The sequence below is a fragment of the Thalassophryne amazonica genome, chromosome 6, assembly GCF_902500255.1.
Source record: "Thalassophryne amazonica chromosome 6, fThaAma1.1, whole genome shotgun sequence".
Classification (NCBI taxonomy): Eukaryota; Metazoa; Chordata; class Actinopteri; order Batrachoidiformes; family Batrachoididae; genus Thalassophryne; species Thalassophryne amazonica.
Window position 1 is genome coordinate 103508644 of NC_047108.1, and position 21446 is coordinate 103530089.

The 21446-nt window shown below is 41.6% G+C and overlaps 2 protein-coding genes across 3 annotated transcripts; both read left to right on the forward strand.

The window, feature by feature from the left end:
• The first annotated feature begins 1130 nt into the window (after window positions 1-1130).
• Window positions 1131-12257, forward strand: srxn1 (sulfiredoxin 1 homolog (S. cerevisiae)). 2 transcript variants are annotated; one of them, XM_034173048.1, is made up of 3 exons: window positions 1131-1410; window positions 10466-10698; window positions 11490-12257. In XM_034173048.1, exons 1-2 carry the CDS (start codon window positions 1177-1179, stop codon window positions 10673-10675), a joined length of 444 nt encoding a protein of 147 aa, XP_034028939.1. In that variant the 5' UTR covers window positions 1131-1176; the 3' UTR covers window positions 10676-10698; window positions 11490-12257. The 2 variants fall into 2 exon arrangements, with proteins under 2 accessions (XP_034028939.1, XP_034028938.1); XM_034173047.1 differs by lacking the exon at window positions 11490-12257 and having other exon boundaries at window positions 10466-11377.
• A 6261-nt stretch (window positions 12258-18518) lies between these two features.
• tcf15 (transcription factor 15) lies at window positions 18519-19946 on the forward strand. Its single transcript, XM_034171621.1, has 2 exons — window positions 18519-19200; window positions 19615-19946. The coding sequence occupies exons 1-2, from the start codon at window positions 18724-18726 to the stop codon at window positions 19675-19677; spliced, it is 540 nt and encodes a 179-aa protein (XP_034027512.1). The 5' UTR covers window positions 18519-18723; the 3' UTR covers window positions 19678-19946.
• The last annotated feature ends 1500 nt before the right edge of the window (window positions 19947-21446 follow it).

Consider the following 21446-nt stretch of genomic DNA (forward strand, 5'->3'; position numbering starts at 1 on the left):
TCTGAGACAGGATTGCCTCTAAGCAAAAATCTGGGGAAGTGTACAGAAACATTTGTTGTTGTAATTGCTGATAAAGGTGCATCACCAATGTATTGAGCAAAGGTTGTGAATACTTATGTACGCATGATTTCTTAGTGTTTCGTTTTTGAAGAATTAGCAAAAGATTCCAAAAAGCTTTTTTCTTGTCATTATGGGGTGTTGTGAGTAGAATTATGAGGGAAAAATTAATTTACTCCATTTTGGAATATGGCTGTAACCTAACAAAATGTGGAAAAAGTGAAGCGCCGTGAATAGGTGCACTGTAAAATGCAGTGAGTGAATGAATGAATAAAGGACTGAGCCCATCCCTTTCATTTTGTTAACACCGTAACTGAAAAACAATAGATGATACCATTCTGTATGTCTCTGAATTTAAACTCTGCTGCACCACAAAAATCTGAAAAGCAACTTTGTTTTGCTTATGTAATATCTCAAAGACCTGTCTGCCACTTGCTGGATGGATGATGGAAATTAGGAGCAGGTGTGGCTGAACTTACCATGTAGCTTGCTGCCATTTGCTGGACCTGGTCAGTCCTCCCCACAACCCTGCAGAAAGGATTTTGTATGAATGCCAAGAGTGAAGGTGGTGGTTGACAGAGGTATGGAGTGAATGTAATCAGTTAAGTCAGAGTGATTTCTGCACAGAAATACACTGAAAAGAGAAATAATACTTCTCAGATGAAGTTCTATAGAAGCTGTATCTGAATTGTGATTTTTCATCATGCACTCAGCATTTTGAGAAAAATGTGCAATAATATTACATCTTATTCTCTACACTGCTGTTAAATTTGCCACGTTTTGCAGAAATGTCCATACAAATAGATTTTATTTAGCTGTAAACCCATTCAGTGTTACTGAATCCTGTTTTTAACATTTTTGGATAGCAACCACCTAGGCAGACAGCGTAGACGTGCAAAAAACATTACATTTACAACAAAACATTACATTTCCAAAGTTACGCAAGCTGTTGATGTTAGCATAAACAACTTTACAGCCTCAAATATACTTTAAGAGGAAGGAGGGTGTGGGACATATGACGATGATTGACAAGCCAGACGACCAATGAACGCTTTCCACTTGAAGACCCTCCCTGTCCAGGAAGCAAACCAAACACCCGACAAATAATCGTTTGGACAAATGTTTCAATTATTTCTTGGTGTCAAAAGTCAAATTAAGCTGACAGGGTTTGCCTTTAAATATCTGAGGAACATGTCTACTTATTCTGGCGCGGATCTGAAAGATAACGACAACAGGTCGATTCACTCTGACAGTGTTGAAGCAGTTCATAATGTCCCAATGGACATCATCATCAGACCGATTCCTCCTGTTCTGGACGAGGACAAAGTCCAAAGTCTTGTGAAAGCGATACAGGTAATGATATGTGTTTACACTGCTGTTCTGATGATGCTTGGGCGTAGTACGTAGTAAGAAGGAAACAGTCTAACCCTCAGGAATCGACACAGGTTTCGAAACATCATCTGTGGTCAGCTTCGGTTTCAGCTCATTTATAGTTGCAGTACCAAAGTCAGACAGTAGGCTGTGCACCAACTTCGGAAAAAGCAATGTGCAAAGGGATTGAAAACTATTTCAGAAGTGCTTCAACTTTTCATCACTCACAAGTCACTCTAATTCTGAAATAAATAAACTAACGGGGAAAAGGCAACTTGCCCGACTTCAATCAATCAACCAATCAATTTTATTTATATAGCGCCAAATCACAACAAACAGTTGCCCCAAGGCACTTTATATTGTAAGGCAAGGCCATACAGTAATTACGTAAAAACCCCAACAGTCAAAACGACCCCCTGTGAGCAAGCACTTGGCGACAGCTGGAAGGAAAACTCCCTTTTAACAGGAAGAAACCTCCAGCAGAACCAGGCTCAGGGAGGGGCAGTCTTCTGCTGGGACTGGTTGGGGCTGAGGGAGAGAACCAGGAAAAAGACATGCTGTGGAGGGGAGCAGAGATCAATCACTAATGATTAAATGCAGAGTGGTGCATACAGAGCAAAAAGAGAAAGAAACACTCAGTGCATCATGGGAACCCCCCAGCAGTCTAAGTCTATAGCAGCATAACTAAGGGATGGTTCAGGGTCACCTGATCCAGCCCTAACTATAAGCTTTAGCAAAAAGGAAAGTTTTAAGCCTAATCTTAAAAGTAGAGAGGGTGTCTGTCTCCCTGATCTGAATTGGGAGCTGGTTCCACAGGAGAGGAGCCTGAAAGCTGAAGGCTCTGCCTCCCATTCTACTCTTACAAACCCTAGGAACTACAAGTAAGCCTGCAGTCTGAGAGCGAAGCGCTCTATTGGGGTGATATGGTACTATGAGGTCCCTAAGATAAGATGGGACCTGATTATTCAAAACCTTATAAGTAAGAAGAAGAATTTTAAATTCTATTCTAGAATTAACAGGAAGCCAGTGAAGAGAGGCCAATATGGGTGAGATATGCTCTCTCCTTCTAGTCCCTGTTAGTACTCTAGCTGCAGCATTTTGAATTAACTGAAGGCTTTTCAGGGAACTTTTAGGACAACCTGATAATAATGAATTACAATAGTCCAGCCTAGAGGAAATAAAGGCATGAATTAGTTTTTCAGCATCACTCTGAGACAAGACCTTTCTAATTTTAGAGATATTGAGCAAATGCAAAAAAGCAGTCCTACATATTTGTTTAATATGCGCTTTGAATGACATATCCTGATCAAAATGACTCCAAGATTTCTCACAGTGTTACTAGAGGTCAGGGTAATGCCATCCAGAGTAAGGATCTGGTTAGACACCATGTTTCTAAGATTTGTGGGGCCAAGTACAATAACTTCAGTTTTATCTGAGTTTAAAAGCAGGAAAGTAGAGGTCATCCATGTCTTTATGTCTGTAAGACAATCCTGCAGTTTAGCTAATTGGTGTGTGTCCTCTGGCTTCATGGATAGATAAAGCTGGGTATCATCTGCGTAACAATGAAAATTTAAGCAATGCTGTCTAATAATACTGCCCTAAGGGAAGCATGTATAAAGTGAATAAAATTGGTCCTAGCACAGAACCTTGTGAACTCCATAATTAACCTTAGTCTGTGAAGAAGATTCCCATTTACATGAACAAATTGTAATCTATTAGATAATATGATTCAAACCACCGCAGCGCAGTGCCTTTAATACCTATGGCATGCTCTAATCTCTGTAATAAAATTTTATGGTCAACAGTATCAAAGCAGCACTGAGGTCTAACAGAACAAGCACAGAGATGAGTCCACTGTCTGAGGCCATAAGAAGATCATTTGTAACCTCACTCATGCTGTTCTGTACTATGATGAATTCTAAAACCTGACTGAAACTCTTCAATAGACCATTCCTCTGCAGATGATCAGTTAGCTGTTTTACAACTACCCTTTCAAGAATTTTTGAGAGAAAAGGAAGGTTGGAGATTGGCCTATAATTAGCTAAGATAGCTGGGTCAAGTGATGGCTTTTTAAGTAATGGTTTAATTACTGCCACCTTAAAAGCCTGTGGTACATAGCCAACTAATAAAGATAGATTGATCATATTTAAGATCGAAGCATTAAATAATGGTAGGGCTTCCTTGAGCAGCCTGGTAGGAATGGGGTCTAATAGACATGTTGATAGTTTGGAGGAAGTAACTAATGAAAATAACTCAGACAGAACAATCGGAGAGAAAGAGTCTAACCAAATACCGGCATCACTGAAAGCAGCCAAAGATAACGATACGTCTTTGGGATGGTTATGAGTAATTTTTTCTCTAATAGTTAAAATTTTATTAGCAAAGAAAGTCATGAAGTCATTACTAGTTAAAGTTAAAGGAATAAGGACTTGTTCTTAAACATGAGGATTTGCTGGGTTCTCCCCTCCAATTGTAAAGGGAAGGTGTTGGGGTCGTAATGTGCCATAAAAATAATTTTAAAAACTTGAATACCTACATATGGGTTGCCGCGGACTTTACACCGAGCGCCCTCTGGTGGCCATTTCTGGCTGATGAAAACATCGCCGACCTCAATACAAATACATGTAATTTGCTCACTTTTCAGAGGGGTCACAATTGTCAATAAAGTCAATTTAATGTACAATGGTTCATTTCAGGTCAACTTGATGTATAAATCTTATCGTTGCAGGCAGTGAGAGCTATCAGCTAGCTGTTAGAAGCAAGTTAGAGACAAACAAAACCAGCTGATTTCGACATTCAATGCAGCCCGAGGTGGTTTTCATTGGGCGGCCAGTTGCGGAAGTACGAATTCTTGTCTTCGGATTGGTCACTTCGCCAGAAGTGACATGGCTCCGCGGCAACCCATATATCCAGCCCAAGCGTGTTTTCACAGAGCGATTGCTAGCACATGGATGTAGAAGTACGAATTCTCACCTAGTTTTCGCCGGAAGTGACGTATACCTGACTGTGAGAATGTATAGTAGTAGTAGTATACATATTGTCGGGATGAGGGGAACAGTGTAGTGGTGAATGCTTTAATACACTTGCTTTCAAAATAGGAGGTTCCTGGTTCAAGACTACCTGTGCCCGTTCTCCATATAAATGAGTTGTGTGAGGAATGGCGTCCTGTTTAGAAGTTGTACCAAACAGACATGCAGATCTACACTGGATCTGCTGTGGTGATTTCGGCTGATAAGAAGCTGAAATTACTGACTATATCACTGCTGTTATAGGGGTATTTCAAATTAGACACCCTTTCTGACCCCCTCTACAAATCATTCATGGACATTATAGATGTATTAGGATTCCTGCAATCCATTCAGGGTTCGACACACATAAGGGGAAATGCCCTGGATTTGGTCCTTGTTTGCGGTATTGCTGTCACAAATATTGACCTCATATCACTTGCGTCAGTGATGTCAGATCACTCACTTGTTAAGTATACAGTCTCGTTGCCGTGTTTGCTGGAACAAGAACCTTGTATATCATTGCAGCGACACATCAACTCTTCAATTACAATTGAACTTGGAGCCAGACAGACTGCCTGATATCTTGGCGTCACTTTTGGAAAATGACCATTCAGTAGACAAGTCTTGTGGACAGCTTAAACTCAGCGCTCGCAACCACACTCGACATGATTGGTCCACCTATATTAAAATCCCCCCCCCCCCCCAAAAAAAATACAATGGCCTTAAATGGTTCAGTGATTACTTACATGGCCTCAAGCATAAGGCTAGAGGTTGTTGTTGTTGTTGTCGTCCATTCAGCTGCAACCGTTTTGTTCAGCCTCGCCACAGCGGATAAAGCCACATCTGCATTGATATTTGGAACAAAGATTACGCCGGATGCCCTTCCTGATGTAACTCCAGTTTTACCTGGAGAAACAAACACTGACGCTGGTGGTCTGAAGAGGTTGACCATCCAAGTGCTAACTAAGGATGGGTATCGAGAACCAGTTCTTTTTGAGAATTGTTAAGAAATGATTCGATCCACCGACATCAATAACCTTTTTGCTTATCTATTTGCTTATCGGTCCTTCAGAGTGGCTGTTGTTTTCGAGGGTGTTTATTGGGAAAAAGACAATTTCTCTACATTGATTGCAGACCCTGCAGCGGTCAAAATAATCCAAAATTCATCCCATCCCGTGTATGGCTGATGCAGAGAATCTGATCCATGCATTTGTCTCTTCTAGACTGGACTACTGCATTGTTCTATTTTCTGGTTTACCGCAGTCCAGCATTAGGGGTCTCCAATTGGTTCAAACTGTTGCTGCCAGACTCTTGACAGGAAGCAGAAAGTTCAACCACATTACACCCAATTTGGCATCTCTTCAATGGCTTCTTGTGTCTGCAAGATCAAATTTTAAGGTACTGTTACTAACCTATAAAATTATTCACAGACTAGCACCTCCCTACTTAACTGACCTAATTAAACCCTACGTACCGGCGCGGGCTCTATATTGTCAAGGTGTTATAGTGAATAAAAAGTCTGCGGGCCATAGAGCTTTCTTTTATCGTGCACGTGTGTTGTGGAATGACCTCCCTATGGAGATAAAACAGTTAGATTCTGTAGAGACATTCAAGTCCAGACTTAGTATGCATTTATTCTCCCTCTCATATCGCTAGCATACTGGCATAGTGTGGAATTATGCTTTCTATGCTTTTAAATTCATTTTATTAGTAATGGAACAGGTCTCTGCCTCAGCTTTATCTAAATTCTGGGTCTGTTAGTGAAGCTTAGGGCTAGCAGCCAGCGATCACCTTAGTATTTTCTCTGCTTTCCTGTCGATTTACTGCTGATGAATTATACCTTAGCTGTGGTTTTTACTGCCGACAACGGGATGCTGGACTGACTGTGAGATGTCATGCCTGAAGCTAATCCAGCAGATGTAGTTTTGACTTCCTGTTTCTTCAGCTTTGTAAAAACCTTGTAACTGTTAAAAGCAGAGGGTCACCCCTCTGAGTCTGGTCTGCTTGAGGTTTCTATCTCAACATCATCAGAGGGAGATTTCACTTACTGCTGTCACCTGTGTGCTTGCTCTAGGGGTTGGTAAAGTTAGACCTTACTTATGTGAAGCCCTTTGAGGCAGCTTTGTTGTGATTTGGCGCTACAGTGAGGAAAATAAGTATTTGAACACCCTGCGGTTTTGCAGGTTCTCCCACTTAGAAATCATGGAGGGGTCTGAAATTTTCATCTTAGGCACATGTCCACTGTGAGAGACATAATCTAAAAAAAAAATAAAAAAAAATCCGGAACTCACAATGTATGATTTTTTTTTTTTTTTTTTTAATTTATTTGGATGTTACTGCTGCAAATAAGTATTTGAACACCTACCAACCAGCAAGAATTCTGGCTCACACAGACCTGTTAATTTTTCTTAAGAAACCCTCTTATTCTGCACTCTTTACCTGTATTAATTGCACCTGTTTGAACTTGTTACCTGTATAAAAGACACCTGTTCACACACTCAATCAATCACACTCCAACCTGTCCACCATAGCCAAGACCAAAGAGCTGTCTAAGGACACCAGGGACAAAACTGTAGACCTGCACAAGGCTGGGATGGACTACAGAACAACAGGCAAGCAGCTTGGTAGAAGACAACAACTGTTATGATTATTTATTAGAAAGTGGAAGAAACACAAGATGACTGTCAGTCTCCCTTGGTCTGGGATTCCATGCAAGATCTCACTTTGTGGGGTAAGGATGATTCTGAGAAAGCTCAGAACTACACAGGAGGACCTGGTCAATGACCTGAAGAGAGTTGGGACCACAGTCACAAAGATTACATTAGTGACACATGATGCTGTCATGGTTTAAAATCCTGCAGGGCAGCAAGGTCTCCCTGCTCAAGCCAGCACATGTCCAGGCCCGTTTGAAGTTCATCAGTGACCATATGGATGATCCAGAGGAGGCATGGGAGAAGGTCGTGTGGTCAGATGAGACCAAAATAGAGCTTTTTGGAATCAACTCCACTTACCATGTTTAGAGGATGAGAACAACCCCAAGAAAACCATCCCAACCGTGAAGCATGGGGGTGAGAACATCATTCTCTGGGGGTGCTCTTCTGCAAAGGGGACAGGACGACTGCACCGTATTGAAGGGAGGATGGATGGGGTCATGTATTGTGAGATTTTGGCAAACAACCTCCTTCCCTCAGTAAGAGCATTGAAGATGGGTCATGGCTGGGTCTTCCAGCATGACAATGACCCCAAACACACAGCCAGGGCAACTAAGGAGGAGCTCCGTAAGTAGCATTTCAAGGTCCTGGAGTGGCCTGGCCAGTCTCCAGACCTGAACTCAATAGAAAATCTTTGGAGGGAGCTGAAACTCAAAACCTGAAAGATCTAGAGAAGATCTGTATGGAGGAGTGGACCAAAATCCCTGCTGCAGTGTGTGCAAACCTGGTGAAAAACTACAGGAAACGTTGACCTCTGTAATTGCAAACAAAGGCTACTGTACCAAATATTAACATTGATTTTCACAGGTGTTCAAATACTTATTTGCAGCAGTAACATACAAATAAATTATTAAAAAATCATACATTGTGATTTCCGGATTTTTTTTTTATTTTTTAGATTATGTCTCTCACAGTGGACATGCGCCTACGAGGTCTATTAGAAAAGTATCCTACCTTATTATTTTTTTCAAAAACCATATGGATTTGAATCACGTGTGATTGCGTCAGACAAGCTTGAACCCTCGTGCGCATGCGTGAGTTTTTCCACGCCTGTCGGTTGCGTCATTCGCCTGTGAGCAGGCTTTGAGTGAGGAGTGGTCCAGCCCTCTCGGCAGATTTTCATTGTCAGGAAATGGCGGAATGATTTGGGCTTTTTTTCCATCAGAATTTTTTCAGAAACTGTTATAGACTGGCAGCTGGAAACCATTCGAAAAATTTATCTGGCTTTCGGTGAAAATTTTACAGGCTTCACAGAGAATAAGGACTGTTACTACAGCTTTAAGGACGGCTTTAAGGACGCTCGGCGCGCCGCGCTCCGTGCCGCCATCGAGAGCCACAAACCACCGAATCATTTCTAAACGGATGGCTCTGTGGAGCCGGACCGTCGTGTGCACTTTCTCTGGTTATCACAAGAGCTGGACATCAACCATTTTCCGGCAGATTTCACTTTTAACAAGAGATTTTGTCATGGAAAGCCGAGCGAAGGCTTCGCGCGTCACGATGGATTCGCTACTGGAGCGAGACAAAACCACCTCCGTTTTGGTCTCACAGGATGGCTTTAAGATGGCGTTTAGACAGCTGTCGGTGGTTTTTCCATCGAGTGATTATCCGAGAAATTGTGGATGTGCCTGGACATGCCAGAACATGTCCCGTGAGGCTTCATTACGGGCGTCGCTTTGCGCCATGCGGCACCGCCGCGACGCGCGGAATTCCTCCGCACGTCTGTCTCAATGTGCCAAAAAAGTGCTGATGTCCACGTCTTTTCACAATTCCTGTGCTAGTCAGACAACGTCCTGGATAAAACACAGCGTCCAGTTTGGAAATGAACGGCACATTCCACTGTTACAGGATTTTTTGTCATGGAAAGAGGAGTGGAGGCTTTGCGCGTCGCGGCGGTGCCGAATGGTGCACAGCAACGCCGTGATGAAGCCTCACGGGACATGTTCTGGCATGTCCAGGCACATCCACAATTTCTCAGATAATCACTCGATGGAAAAACCACCGACAGCTGTCTGAACGCCATCTCAAAGTCGTCCTGTGAGACCAAAACGGAGCTTTTGTCTCGCTCCAGTAGCGAATCCATCGTGACGCGCGAAGCCTCCGCTCGGCTTTCCATGACAAAATCTCTTGTTAAAAGTGAAATCTGCCGGAAAATGGTTGATGTCCAGCTCTTGTGATAACCAGAGAAATGGCACACGATGGTCACGGATCCAGACAGCCATCCGTTTAGAAATGAAATGGTCGTTCAGCCTGTCGATGGCGGCTTCGGAGTGCGGCGCGCCCCACAGCCGCTGGGGGCCGTCCTTAAAGCGACAGTAACACTCCTTATTCTCTACCAAGCCCGTAACATTTTCACCGAAAGCCAGATAAATTTTTCTAATGGTTTCCAGCTGCCTGTCTCTAACAGTTTCTGAAAAAATTCTGATGGAAAAAAAGCCCAAATCATTCCGCCATTTCCTGGCAATGAAACAACGACGAGGGGGCTGGACCACTCCTCACTCAAAGCCTGCTCACAGGTGAATGACGCAACCGACAGGCATGGAAAAACTCACGCATGCGCACGAGGGTTCAAGCTTGTCTGACGCAATCACACGTGATTCAAATCCGTATGGTTTTTGAAAAAAAATAATGAGGTCGGATACTTTTGTAATAGACCTCGTAAGATGAAAATTTCAGACCCCTCCATGATTTCTAAGTGGGAGAACTTGCAAAACTGCAGGGTGTTCAAATACTTATTTTCCTCACTGTATATAAAATGCAAATGAAAAATGTCTGCATTTGGGCACTTCTGTAAAAATTATTTTCTGATCATTTATAGGTTAGTTGTTTGGTAGGTTAAGGTCTAGATCTTACTCATTGTGTGTAGTGTTTTGAGCTGGCTTCTTTAGTGATTTGTTGCTGTAAATTTGAATCATTGGATCTTTAGCATTCCGGGACAGGTTGGGGTCTTTAGTACCCCATAACTACTCTAAAACTGCTCCTCCCCTTAATCTTTTGCTCAGTGTGTCAGACACACTCGACCTCTATACAGTCAGTCTTTGTTTTGCTTGGTATGAAAACTGATATTAAAAATATTTTGGCAACCGCTGTTCTAAATGCATGACTGGTGGAAATCATAATATCCCAGAGTTTTTATTTTTCACACAGTTAACTGTGGGTTTGGCTTGTGAGAGCATTCGGTGGCAAAACTGCATCTGTAAACCAGCTTCTGATGGCTAAAGAAACATGTTAAATAGATAATTCAACAGCACTTTTATTGCCACCTGCAGATGTTCACTTTACAGTCTTATTTATTTATTTGACGGTCGTTCCTTGCAGGATGCAGTTGACATCGCCAGTGTTCCTCCTATTGATGTACTCTGGATCAAAGGGCGAGAAGGGGGCAATTACTACTACTCTTTTGGGGGCTGTCACAGGTTTGCTGCTTATCAGAGGCTGAAAATGCCGATGATACCTGCCAAGATCGTCAAATCGACTGTTTCAGACCTCAGAACCTACTTGGGTGCATCAACACCAGATCTGCGTTGACTCTGGATCAGAGACTTGTTCAGGTATCTGCATGTCTGCTCTTGGATTCCTGTGCCTGAGGTTGGGGACTGTAGTGCAAAGGCTGTACCAGTAGGGGGAGATGTTACTGTTTATCTAAAGTTTTGGTTTTGATATTAAAAGGGCGTAAATGGACTGTGTACCTTTGTTTTTGTTATTTATTCAGTTTACATTTCCTAAAGTAGTTTCAAAAGGGTGAGGTGGGGGGATTGTTCCCTTGGGTCATGAATGAATTCTGAGTCAGCAAAGAGCCATAAACATTTGTGAATAGCCCCCACCTTGTTGACTGTTATGTTATTTGAAGTATTTTGTCAAACCACTGATCAAACTACTGGACTTTGAGATTTCTCTCTCTCTCTCTCTCTCTCTCTCTCTCTCTCTCTCTCTCTCTGTGTGTGTGTGTATGTATGTATGTAATGGTTGTGATATTTAAGTGTTACCCCTTGAATTAAAGGCTAAAGTCTACACTATGATCACATTGTTTCATTTTAAATGCCACTGTGTTGGTGCACAGAGGCAAAATTACAAATATTTTTGCTGTTCAAGTACTAGAAATTCTTGTATACTGGTGTATGTTGGTCTGATAGATTATCAGAATTGTTTGCATTTTTGCTATCAGTTATAGAGGTAATTGTTTTTTTCACATGGGTTATCATGCCAATAAGTCAGTCATTTTAACAGATGTATATTGTGTTTACTCATGTTTGTCTTTAATTTTGTCTGTACATCAGACCATTAAGTGTGACAAAAATAGAGGAAATCAGGAAATGGCTTAAAGCCTATTTTTCCCCTGCAGCATTGTACATGAAGCCCTGATTGATGTTGAAGCCATCCACAACTCACATCCAGTCCGATGACAGCTCCTTTTCCTCTTTCCTAGAGGAAGGAAATGTAGCTGTCAGGTAAACGACACATTGTGCATTATTACGCAGAGACGAAGCTTTTTTTCTTCCTCCACTGCTTTCACATTGTGAGCTCAGAGCAGCTTGAGGGTCTCCCTCTGTGGACATTAAGGAAATGAAGGGAAACCTGGGACAGATTTTACCCAGCGGCCCAAAAGAACTCTAAATTTTTCTTCTGAATCGTCGCGTGTGAGAAGATTTCCTGTGGCTCGCTCACTGTCTGGGAGTAACTGTATCCTCAAAGGGTTCTGACATGCAACACAGGCATTAAAAAAAATGATTGCACCTGTTGCTTTAGTGAGCCGTTTCCACGGGTGGTTCAGCGCGTTTTTATTTTGGAGGTTTTAAACAGATCAAGGGGCTTTAGAGGCTAAGAGTAGGAAGTGATCGTGGTCCTTTTTCAGAGTTCCTGCTGCACTGTTAATTTTATACAGTCATTTATCTGTAATGTGTCATTGCCACATCAGAATTCACACCGCTGGTTGAAGTGACTTGTTTTAGGATTTGTTTTTGTTTGTTTGGGGGGTCACCCCCCCCAAAACAAAAAAATTTAAAAATCCTGATCTTTTCATCTGAAGTGGTCATGTTTCCTCGTGGTCTGTATTTGATATGACCAGAATTTAATCAAATCTAATATGAAAATAAAGCACATTTGACATGTTTACTCAGGGTGATAAAAGTGTTTTGATTCTTCCTACAGCAGACACATTGACAAAAGTCACATTTATATCCCAAATCTGATTTGATGTGTTTGCAACACTCAAAAATAATGTCTCATGTGCAAGGAAAAAAAAAAAAAATCTGCTTGAGGTCATCAGCTTCTAATGCAAATGTAACTTGGGATATGAGATTTTTATAGATATGGAAGTATTTGAAAAGTGACTGTGTAGGATTTATGGGTGTTTGCTAACAGAAATTAATCGGTGTGCTTTCATTAAATTAAGACTGAGCTTTTCATATTTACGGACAACCAGCCCCCCTTATGGAGGCTGCCATATTAGCCCGTTTATGCCCAGATTTTTTTTAGAAGTGGAAAAGTTGCATTAGTACCTTTGAGATTTTTTTATTATTATTGAGTAGAAAATGACAGTGATACACTTCGGCAATAATTGTTGCCAGTGGGGCAAAACGGGTATTTTTTCAGAATAGCCAGAAGTCTGAAGAAAAGAAGAGGAACCAGTACTTCTTTCCCTATACCCCATACACTTGCTACTCTGCAAGGTAACAAGTATAAAAATGCTGACTTTTGTGAAATGTTTATTCACTTTGTTTATGACAAGAGAAGGAAAGAGAACATGAGTCCCTGTCATCAAAGAAGCAAAAGTATCAAGGGAAGTAAAATAATAACCGGTGACGGCATAACACAATCTGCAAACTAGCCAGTAGATGGCACTAAATTCAACACAGTGTAGCTTTAAAATCAACCCTGAAGTGAATTTAGATGTATTTGATTTAAAGGGAGTCTCTCCTTCATTATTTTTAAAGACTTTTGTTTTTAATTAAGCAGCTTGAATTTTTTTATTTGATGTCATAAAGTGATAAAAACATAAAACTGTTACAAGGCATTTTAAATCTCTGTTTACAAATTTTTATTTTTTAGTCTTTTTTGTTGCTGTTATAGTTGCTGGTCTTTGAAAAGCTCCATTGTTTCTATCTGTTCTGTGGACTCTGTTCTAATGTTCCAGCTGAAAAATGATCTCTGGTTAGCGAGCTCAGCCATTTGTTCCACTTTTGGGAGGCATTCCAACCAAATCCTCTTGAAAGAGGTCGGTTTAGGTGTTTGAGGCGATGATGACTTCTTAAAGCTTCCTATCTGGAATTCAGTCAGACTGCTGCTGGTTTCAGGCATGTAACTTGTGCCAGGTTTGCAATGCCGTATCAGCCCTCTGACCTCTCTATGGCACAAACGGCACGTTGTGCATGAACAGTTGTCTTTATGTCTCGTATGGAAAGTATACATGTACTGTATCAACATTGGATTCTATTTCACACAAACGTCAAACCTGTTATTTAGGTCAAACTGTATGTCATAATTTTATCATTTTACTCTGCCAACACACTCAGCTCCACACAACTGGAAAATTCTCAAAAGTCCTACTTTCCAGCCTCCAAATTATTACATTTGCTTTCTGATGACATTTTCCCCAAATTCAGCAGATGTATCCTTTTTAGCTGTGATTTTTTCCCACGATTGCCCTAATGAGTGCTCTTCTGGCTCAGTAAAGGTTTAGTGGGATGTTTGCAGAAGAATGCAGCAACACATCAGCAGCTAAATGGGGGCACTTTTCTCAAAATGCAGTCATACAAAATAAAAGATTCTCAGATTGATCATCAACTTAAACCTAAAACACTGTTAAACCAAACACTCCATTTTAATACAATAATTAAGTTAATGTAACTCAAACTTTGAAAAAGTTATAGTCACTCATTTCCTTTAATTAAACTAACTCAAAAATGAATTGTCATAACAGCTCAGTTCCTTTAAGTGCATTTGACGTTGTGGGGCATTTAAGTGTTGGTGATGTATTTCCAGTGCATTCCTTTCACTCATTTTAATTGAGTTTATACCATTATGAAAAACTGCAAGTTCTGTTCATGGGCTACCATTTAGCATTTTTCTTTCTGTTGTCCTTTTAGAGTTTTTTTTTTTTTTTTTTTTTTTAGAAAGCAGATTATTGTCAACAAGTAAATCAAAGAATGCATCAAAAAATTTAATCCAAAATATAATGCAAATTTTTTTAGTCATAAATTTGTCACTTTTTTATTGAAAAACATAAACTAGATTTACATAAGTTTAATTAACTATAAAGTTACTAAAACTTTAACAATTAAATATTTGAAAATTATTTTAAGTTGACAAACTCAAATGGTTTGAGTTCGAACGACTGGAGCAGCACGACTGCATCCAATTTTGCCAGAAACTGGGCGACAGCCAGGTGGAAACCATTCGGATTATTCAGACGGCTTTCGGTGACGATGCTATGGGCATCACACAGATTAAGGAGCGGTACAACCGGTTTAAAGACGGCCGCACAACGGTGGAGAGCGAGCCGCGGCCATCAACATGTTGAAATGACCGGATCATTCCAAAGTGAACGCTGTGGTGATGTGGGACCGTCGTGTGACTATCTGAGAAATTGTGGAAGAGGTGGACATCAGCACTTTTTCGGCACATTCCACTGTGACAGAAGATTTTGCCACCTCTTCCACCATTCGGAAGATTCAGACGGCTTTCGGTGGCTTTGCAGTCGTGTGACTATCCGAGAAATTGTGGACAAGGTGAGCATGTCACAACATGTCCTGTGAGACTTCATCACAGTGGCACTTTTGCTGCGCCATCAGCTTCGTGCCAATGAATTTCGCTGCAACTCTTTTCATGGCAAAATCTTCTGTTACAGTGGAATGTGCCGAAAAAGTGATGATGTCCACCTCTTCCGCAATTTCTCAGATAGTCACATGACGGTCCCACATCACCACAGCGTTCACTTTGGAAATGATCCGGTCATTTCAGCATGTTGATGGCCAACCAGAGTGCGGCGCGCTCTCCACCGTTGTGCGGCCGTCTTTAAACTGGTTGTACCGCTCGTTAATCTGTGTGATGCCCAGAGGATCGTCACCAAAAGCCGTCTGAATAATCCGAATGATTTCCACCTGGCTGTCGCCCAGTTTCTGGCAAAATTGGATGCAGTCGCGCTGCTCCAGTCATTCCGCCATTTCCTTGCAAAGAAAAAACGACGAGAGACGCCACCCATCCTCACACAAAGGCTGCTTACAAGCAAATGACGCAACCGACAGACGTGAAAAAAAAATCTCGCATGCGCACGAAGGTTCAAGGTTGGCTCATGCAAGCACACGTGATTCAAATCCATCAGGTTTTTGAAAAAATAAAAAGGTCGGACACTTTTCTAACAGACCTCGTATGTTTGAATCTCACTGATCCTCCAGCAGACAGTGTGAGTGTTGGGTGGTTGTCTCTAGTCTGTTGATTGACATGGTTGGAATCACTCATTTGTCATTGTTATTGCCCCCCAACGTGAGATAGGGTTGTTCTGATTCAGCAGGTACATAAATCCTTGTCATTCCAGCATCAGTTTTTATTTAATTACAATCTATTTGACCTATGCTCATGCCAATTAATACAGGGACACTACAGCAGGCTTAATTAATATTGATCATTTTGAATATGTATTAAAGCAGTTTTTGTCAACACTTGGTAACAGAGGGTAGAACGTAGTTCAGACTTCCTCGAAAAAAGTTCAAATTAAACCTTCCTGTATTTGACTTAATAATTGTGGTGAGAGCTGGGAAGAACAGTCTCTTCATGCATTACTTGTTTAAAGGTTTGCACAATTACAACCTAAACACTGTGAAACTGTTGAACACACTGAAATCCAAAGAAATTTATCATTTTTAGTGGCCAGTAAAAACAATCTGTAGTAGGTGGCAGCACCATTACCATGTTAATACGACCCTACACTATATGGTTATATGATTATATACTGCCATATCAGATATGCATCAATGTATTGCAGAAGAACTGCTCAATAATAGCGTACATGTGTGTGATGTGCACCCCTTTCTGTCCCATGCAGGACAGTGAAATAAGAGAGGGAACTATACAACATGGTTGAGTTACATGTGAGCAGATTTTGCTGTATAAATCATTGGAAATACTGTCATGTGCATACAAGATACAGTCTGCATGATTTTTTTTATTCAGTCCCACATCTGATTAGCTCCTGTATTTTGCCAAGTTCAGCATGCACAGAACATGCTAAATTGAGAGTAACACTGAGTGAAAGACGTTATTGTGTTTATGTGGATAACTAACAACACAAATATATTCATTAAACTTTAAGAGCTACATGAATGCTGATGTCAGACTGAATAACAGCTGTATGCACTGATAACATCTTCTGCACACTAATTAAACAAGCCATGGTTAAAGAATTATATTTGTTTCTATTTTTTCCTCCGTCTCTTTGGCTATCAAAGATAGTTGAGCTACGCAGAGCTCTGGTACGTTTGGTGCCTGCTCCAAGGCTCCATGGGTGTGTATACCTTCATGTGCACACACTGGAGGTCAGATCCTTCCACAGCACCCAGCCCGAACACAAACATGCATCGCCACCTGACACAAATTTTGAGTGGAAATCTGGTGAACTTTGTAACTGCTGCAATGTGGTCTCATCTCATCTACGCATGGTCATAAAAAGTAAAGTCCCTTCGGTTGCTCCCTTGTTTGCACTCGGGGTCGCCACAGCAAATCCAAGGTGGATCTGCATGTTGAATTGGCACAGGTTTTACGCCGGATGCCCTTCCTGACGCAACTCCACATTACATGGAGAAATGTCGCAGGGGTGGGATTTGAACCCGGAGCCTTCTGAACTGAACCAAGCGCGTTAACCACTTGGCCACCACCCCTTTCATCTACGCTTGCTCATAACCCCCTTAATCCATACACGCTGCAACACGGCATACGTCTCACTGAGATCCTACATAATGCACACATGTATCACATAATTATGTAGAGGATACAGACTGGCACAACCACAAACTGTCAAAGATCTGTAAAACAAGACCTTATTAAAAAAACAAACACTATTTGTTCTTCAATGACAGCCATGCCCTAACCCGAGTTTTGCAAATACTGAATGCAAGTGGAAATATCTGCAGTGCTTCTTTGCAACCCCTGCTGATTTTCCCATTAGTGTTTGATTCAGTTGACCAGACTGCTCACTGGGACATCTATAGAAAATTTGCAGGACACTTAAAAAGTTTCTGGACATCATGGCAAGCAGGTACTGGGAGTGTTGTGCAGAGCGGCGGCAGAAGATCTGAATTTGTCCTGGTGATGCTGGTGCAACGGAGGCCAGCAGGTGTCGCTGTGCAGATGTAGTTAGTAAACCTCACTCCCAATAGCTCAAAAGGATTCTCTGGTCACAAGGCCAGAGCCCTGGGTTTTAGCCTTCTGGTTAGAGTCCGACTTCCATGCCGGAGATCGTGAGTTCGCGTCCCGAGGGGAGCGAATGGACGGAGTCATAACAAAACAATGCGGAGTGCAGCTGCTACAATGGTGCCGTGACCCGAATGGGAGTGAGTTTAGGGGGGTGGGTGTAACAGAGGCCAGCAGGTGTCGCTGTGCAGATGTAGTTAGTAAACCTCACTCCCAACAGTTCAAAAGGATTCTCTGGTCACAAGGCCTGAGCCCTGGGTTTTAGCCTTCTGGTTAGAGAGTCCGACTCCCATGCTGGAGATCGTGAGTTCGTGTCCCGAGGGGAGCAAATGGGCGGAGACATAACAACACAAACCGGAGTGCAGCCGCTACACTACATTCATCAAGGATGTGTTCTGGCTCCTACACTTCAGTGCTTGCATGGGTTGCAGAAACCTCTCGCTTAGGTGTCTTTGTTGTCAAGGAAAGGTTTCCTGACCTTGACTTACAGACAGTGATCATTGTTAAACCAATGAATAATTGCAGCATTTGAGAAGCTGAGTGAGGCATCAGAGTGCTTGTGTTTGTGATCGTCCTCTATCAGGAATACGATCTAGGCTTTGAATGACTTCCTGTATGTGGCTGTCAGAAATGTATCTATATGTGGTGAAAGTGTCAAACTTGTGGAAACATTCTCTTATCTCGGCTGTAACATTCAGGTCTCCGGCTCCCCGGCCATTGAGATTGGTTTTTCCCTGGAAAGAGCTTGTGGAGTCACAAAGATGAGCCAACAATAATCTCTGGTATTAGAATACACATTTGATGTGCAGCAGGAAACTGTCAGATCACATTTAACAACACAAAACTGCAACTTGCAGGCCTTATCTGGCCCCCAGGACACCAATTGTGACATGGATTAGCTTTTCATGGCATTTTGCTTGGTATTTTTTGGGACATTGCATTGTAAAATATTATTACAAATCAATATATTTGTTCTGTGTTATTCTTGAGTGGACTTCATAAGTTACTGCAGCTCCTCCCATCCGTTATAAGAGCAGCTGACCAGATACCCAGAAGTCTCCCAGCGTTTTTTAAAACAGTTTTGCCTCCCAGTGGTCTGCAGCTTTGTGGCACACTGAGATGGACGGTTAGGTTTTTCAGCAGGTCTGGCCCCGGGATTGTTCAAACTTTTAATGATGACTTTCGCCATGCTGCGTCCTGTGGCGACGCGCTTCATCTGCACAGACTTTGTCACGTCCGAAGACGATGAAAACCGCAGCGAAAGTGACGGCAGCTCTGACCAAGGTTACTGCGCCACCAGCGCAAAGCGCGGGAGGATTTCACGCAAACTGGATGGAAGCGCCGGGATAGTCATGAAACAACGGAGCGCGGCCAACGCCAGGGAAAGAGGCAGGACGCAAAGCGTCAACACCGCATTCACGGCACTTCGGACTCTCATACCCACAGAACCGGTGGACAGAAAGCTCTCCAAGATTGAAACTCTTCGTTTGGCATCTAGCTACATTGCCCATCTGGCCAACGTGCTGGTTCTTGGTGAGGGCAGCGCGGATGGGCAGCCCTGCCTCGGCGTGGTCCATACGCCAGGAGAGAGCGGGGCGATGCAGCCGCGCACCATCTGCACCTTCTGCTTAAGCAACCAGAGGCGAGGGGTAAATACACTTGAATTTATTCCACACGCAGATTTAAGATTTCAGATCGGTGACGCTTTAATGTGGTTGATATGGTAAATTTTAACATAAAAAGGCATCTTTAACTCAAGACCAGACTTTATTTATTGGACTTATGTAAGCTTTGAATAGAAAGTTTTACCTGTAAGGAATTTGCTTGACTTTTAGCATGACCAGTTTATATAATTTAAATGGATCCGTGCGTAAAAGGTGGTTTTACGCACGACGAATCTTGGAGCTTGTTCACTATTGTGGAATGTAATGCATAATTATCACCTTTTACACACACACACACACACACACACACACACTTTTTCTGGGATTCATGCATTAAAAATTCGTTGAATGTGATTTTTATGACGGGAATCTTTCCATTTCATTTTATTGTTTTTCCAGACAAAGGATGGTAAAGACTGTTTCAAAATACGAGGACTGGCTCCACTGCGAACGAGGCGCTGACTGAAGAAGAATGAATGATGAACAACCTGAAAATCCTCAAAGACTTTCTCAGGGAAGAGTCAAAGCTGGTCTGACACACAAATCACGGTCATGCACAAACGGATCAAATGATGGGAACAGAGACTATTTATACTTGACTTACATTTTTATACTTGAAAAATGTAAGCATGAAGGCTTTAACAATGCAGTGCATTTGTTGGAAATGTATGTTTTGTTTTTTCCCCCTTATCGTCATTTTTGGCAAATGTGAAAAATAAAACTTATTTTATTAAAAAAAAAATCTTGATTCAAAAATTTAATGACATTATTTATCAAATAAGTCTGTCATGATAAAAAAAAAAGTCAAACATCACATTTACTATTAATGACAAAAATAATTAAGGAACATAAATAAGCTTTTCTTCTGGAAATAAGATGTATATATTGTATCATGTTTCACAAACTGAGAGGGTACACTAAAATTTTTACTTGCATTGTGGAACGTAGCAGAACATATCAGGCTACTTCACTTGTTATCCAAGAATTTCTTTTCGCTTCTGTCTTTTTTTTGCTCAGGTCACAACACATTTAATAATTTCAAACATTGACTTTAATTAAATCTACTTCATCAGCAGGTTCCACAAAATTGTACTATATTATAGTTAAAAGCAAAAACTTTTTGTCCAAACTAAATGAAGATGGAAAAAAAAACTGGGCAAAGATTAATTTTAAGTAAACTAAAACCTAAAGGTGAAATTAACAACCCACCTCATTCAGTTGTTTTGAGTGCAGCAGATCTGATATGGATGCGAGTTTTATACCAGAGGTACATGGAGAACAGGGCACACTTGGCCTTGAACCAAGGACCTTCTGTTTCAGTGCAGTAATCAACATGCTACATAATGTTTCATGAAGCAAGTCCAATATAGAGCCAGAGGACCTTTTGGTGCCGGTGCTTTTCCCAGGATTCTGTAGTGTGAAGCAGATGAGAGTCTACGACTCGGACAGGACAGGATGTTAGTTAAAGGCAGGTTACTTCCAGATCCAAGAATGGTACCCACTTACAACTGGGTGGACCGAGACGATGCAGATGAAGTGTCTTGTCCAAGGACACATGCAGGTAGTGTGACTGGGAATCGAACACAAGTCTGCATATTGGTAGCCTGACTCCTTAATCACTTGATATAAAGACATTTCTTTTTTTTAATTAATTTTTCCTCCCTAAACAAGTTTGACTTCAGCTCCGTCTAATCACCAGCTTATTGAAGTTTTTTTTATGTCTTTGTGGAAACATGACACACCCAGGCATACCCTCAAATTCCATTGCATTGTTTCCAGTCATGCCACCAAGATGTTGTTTATGAAGTCTGTGGCGCCACATCAAAGTTTGAGGGTTTCTGGTGTCATATAGTGGTAATTTTTTTTTTTTCCCCCTCACAAATCTCACGATGGCTGTTTTTTTTTTTTTTTTTTTTTTAAGTCTGTTATCGATTAGTCACGGCAAATAATAGCCCACACCCTGCTCGGAGCCCCCAACACAGCTGTTGTTATGTCAGAGGGATAAATCACTGCTGTGGGCCCAGTGGACAGGGAGAGATAGGGTGAGAGGTCAGAGGTCGTAGTGGAGTGCAGAAGTGAAACTCGACATACACTGATGGCAAATGATGCAAAACAAACCGGGTGTTGGCTGTAAAACAGGCTCACTTTGCTGTGATCGTGTTTACATCAGCAGAGTTTGGAATTAATCTGAAACTGGTTCCAGCTCCACTTGTTGTCCTTTAGGTCATTAA

Bases quoted from the DNA above. Each gene is read 5' to 3' on its own strand.
- srxn1 (XM_034173048.1), top strand. From the start codon at position 1,177: ATGTTTCAATTATTTCTTGGTGTCAAAAGTCAAATTAAGCTGACAGGG. The intron at 1,411-10,465 runs GTAATGATATGT...CGTTCCTTGCAG, and splicing joins GTCTTGTGAAAGCGATACAG to GATGCAGTTGACATCGCCAG.
- tcf15 (XM_034171621.1), top strand. From the start codon at position 18,724: ATGATGACTTTCGCCATGCTGCGTCCTGTGGCGACGCGCTTCATCTGC. The intron at 19,201-19,614 runs GTAAATACACTT...TTGTTTTTCCAG, and splicing joins TAAGCAACCAGAGGCGAGGG to ACAAAGGATGGTAAAGACTG.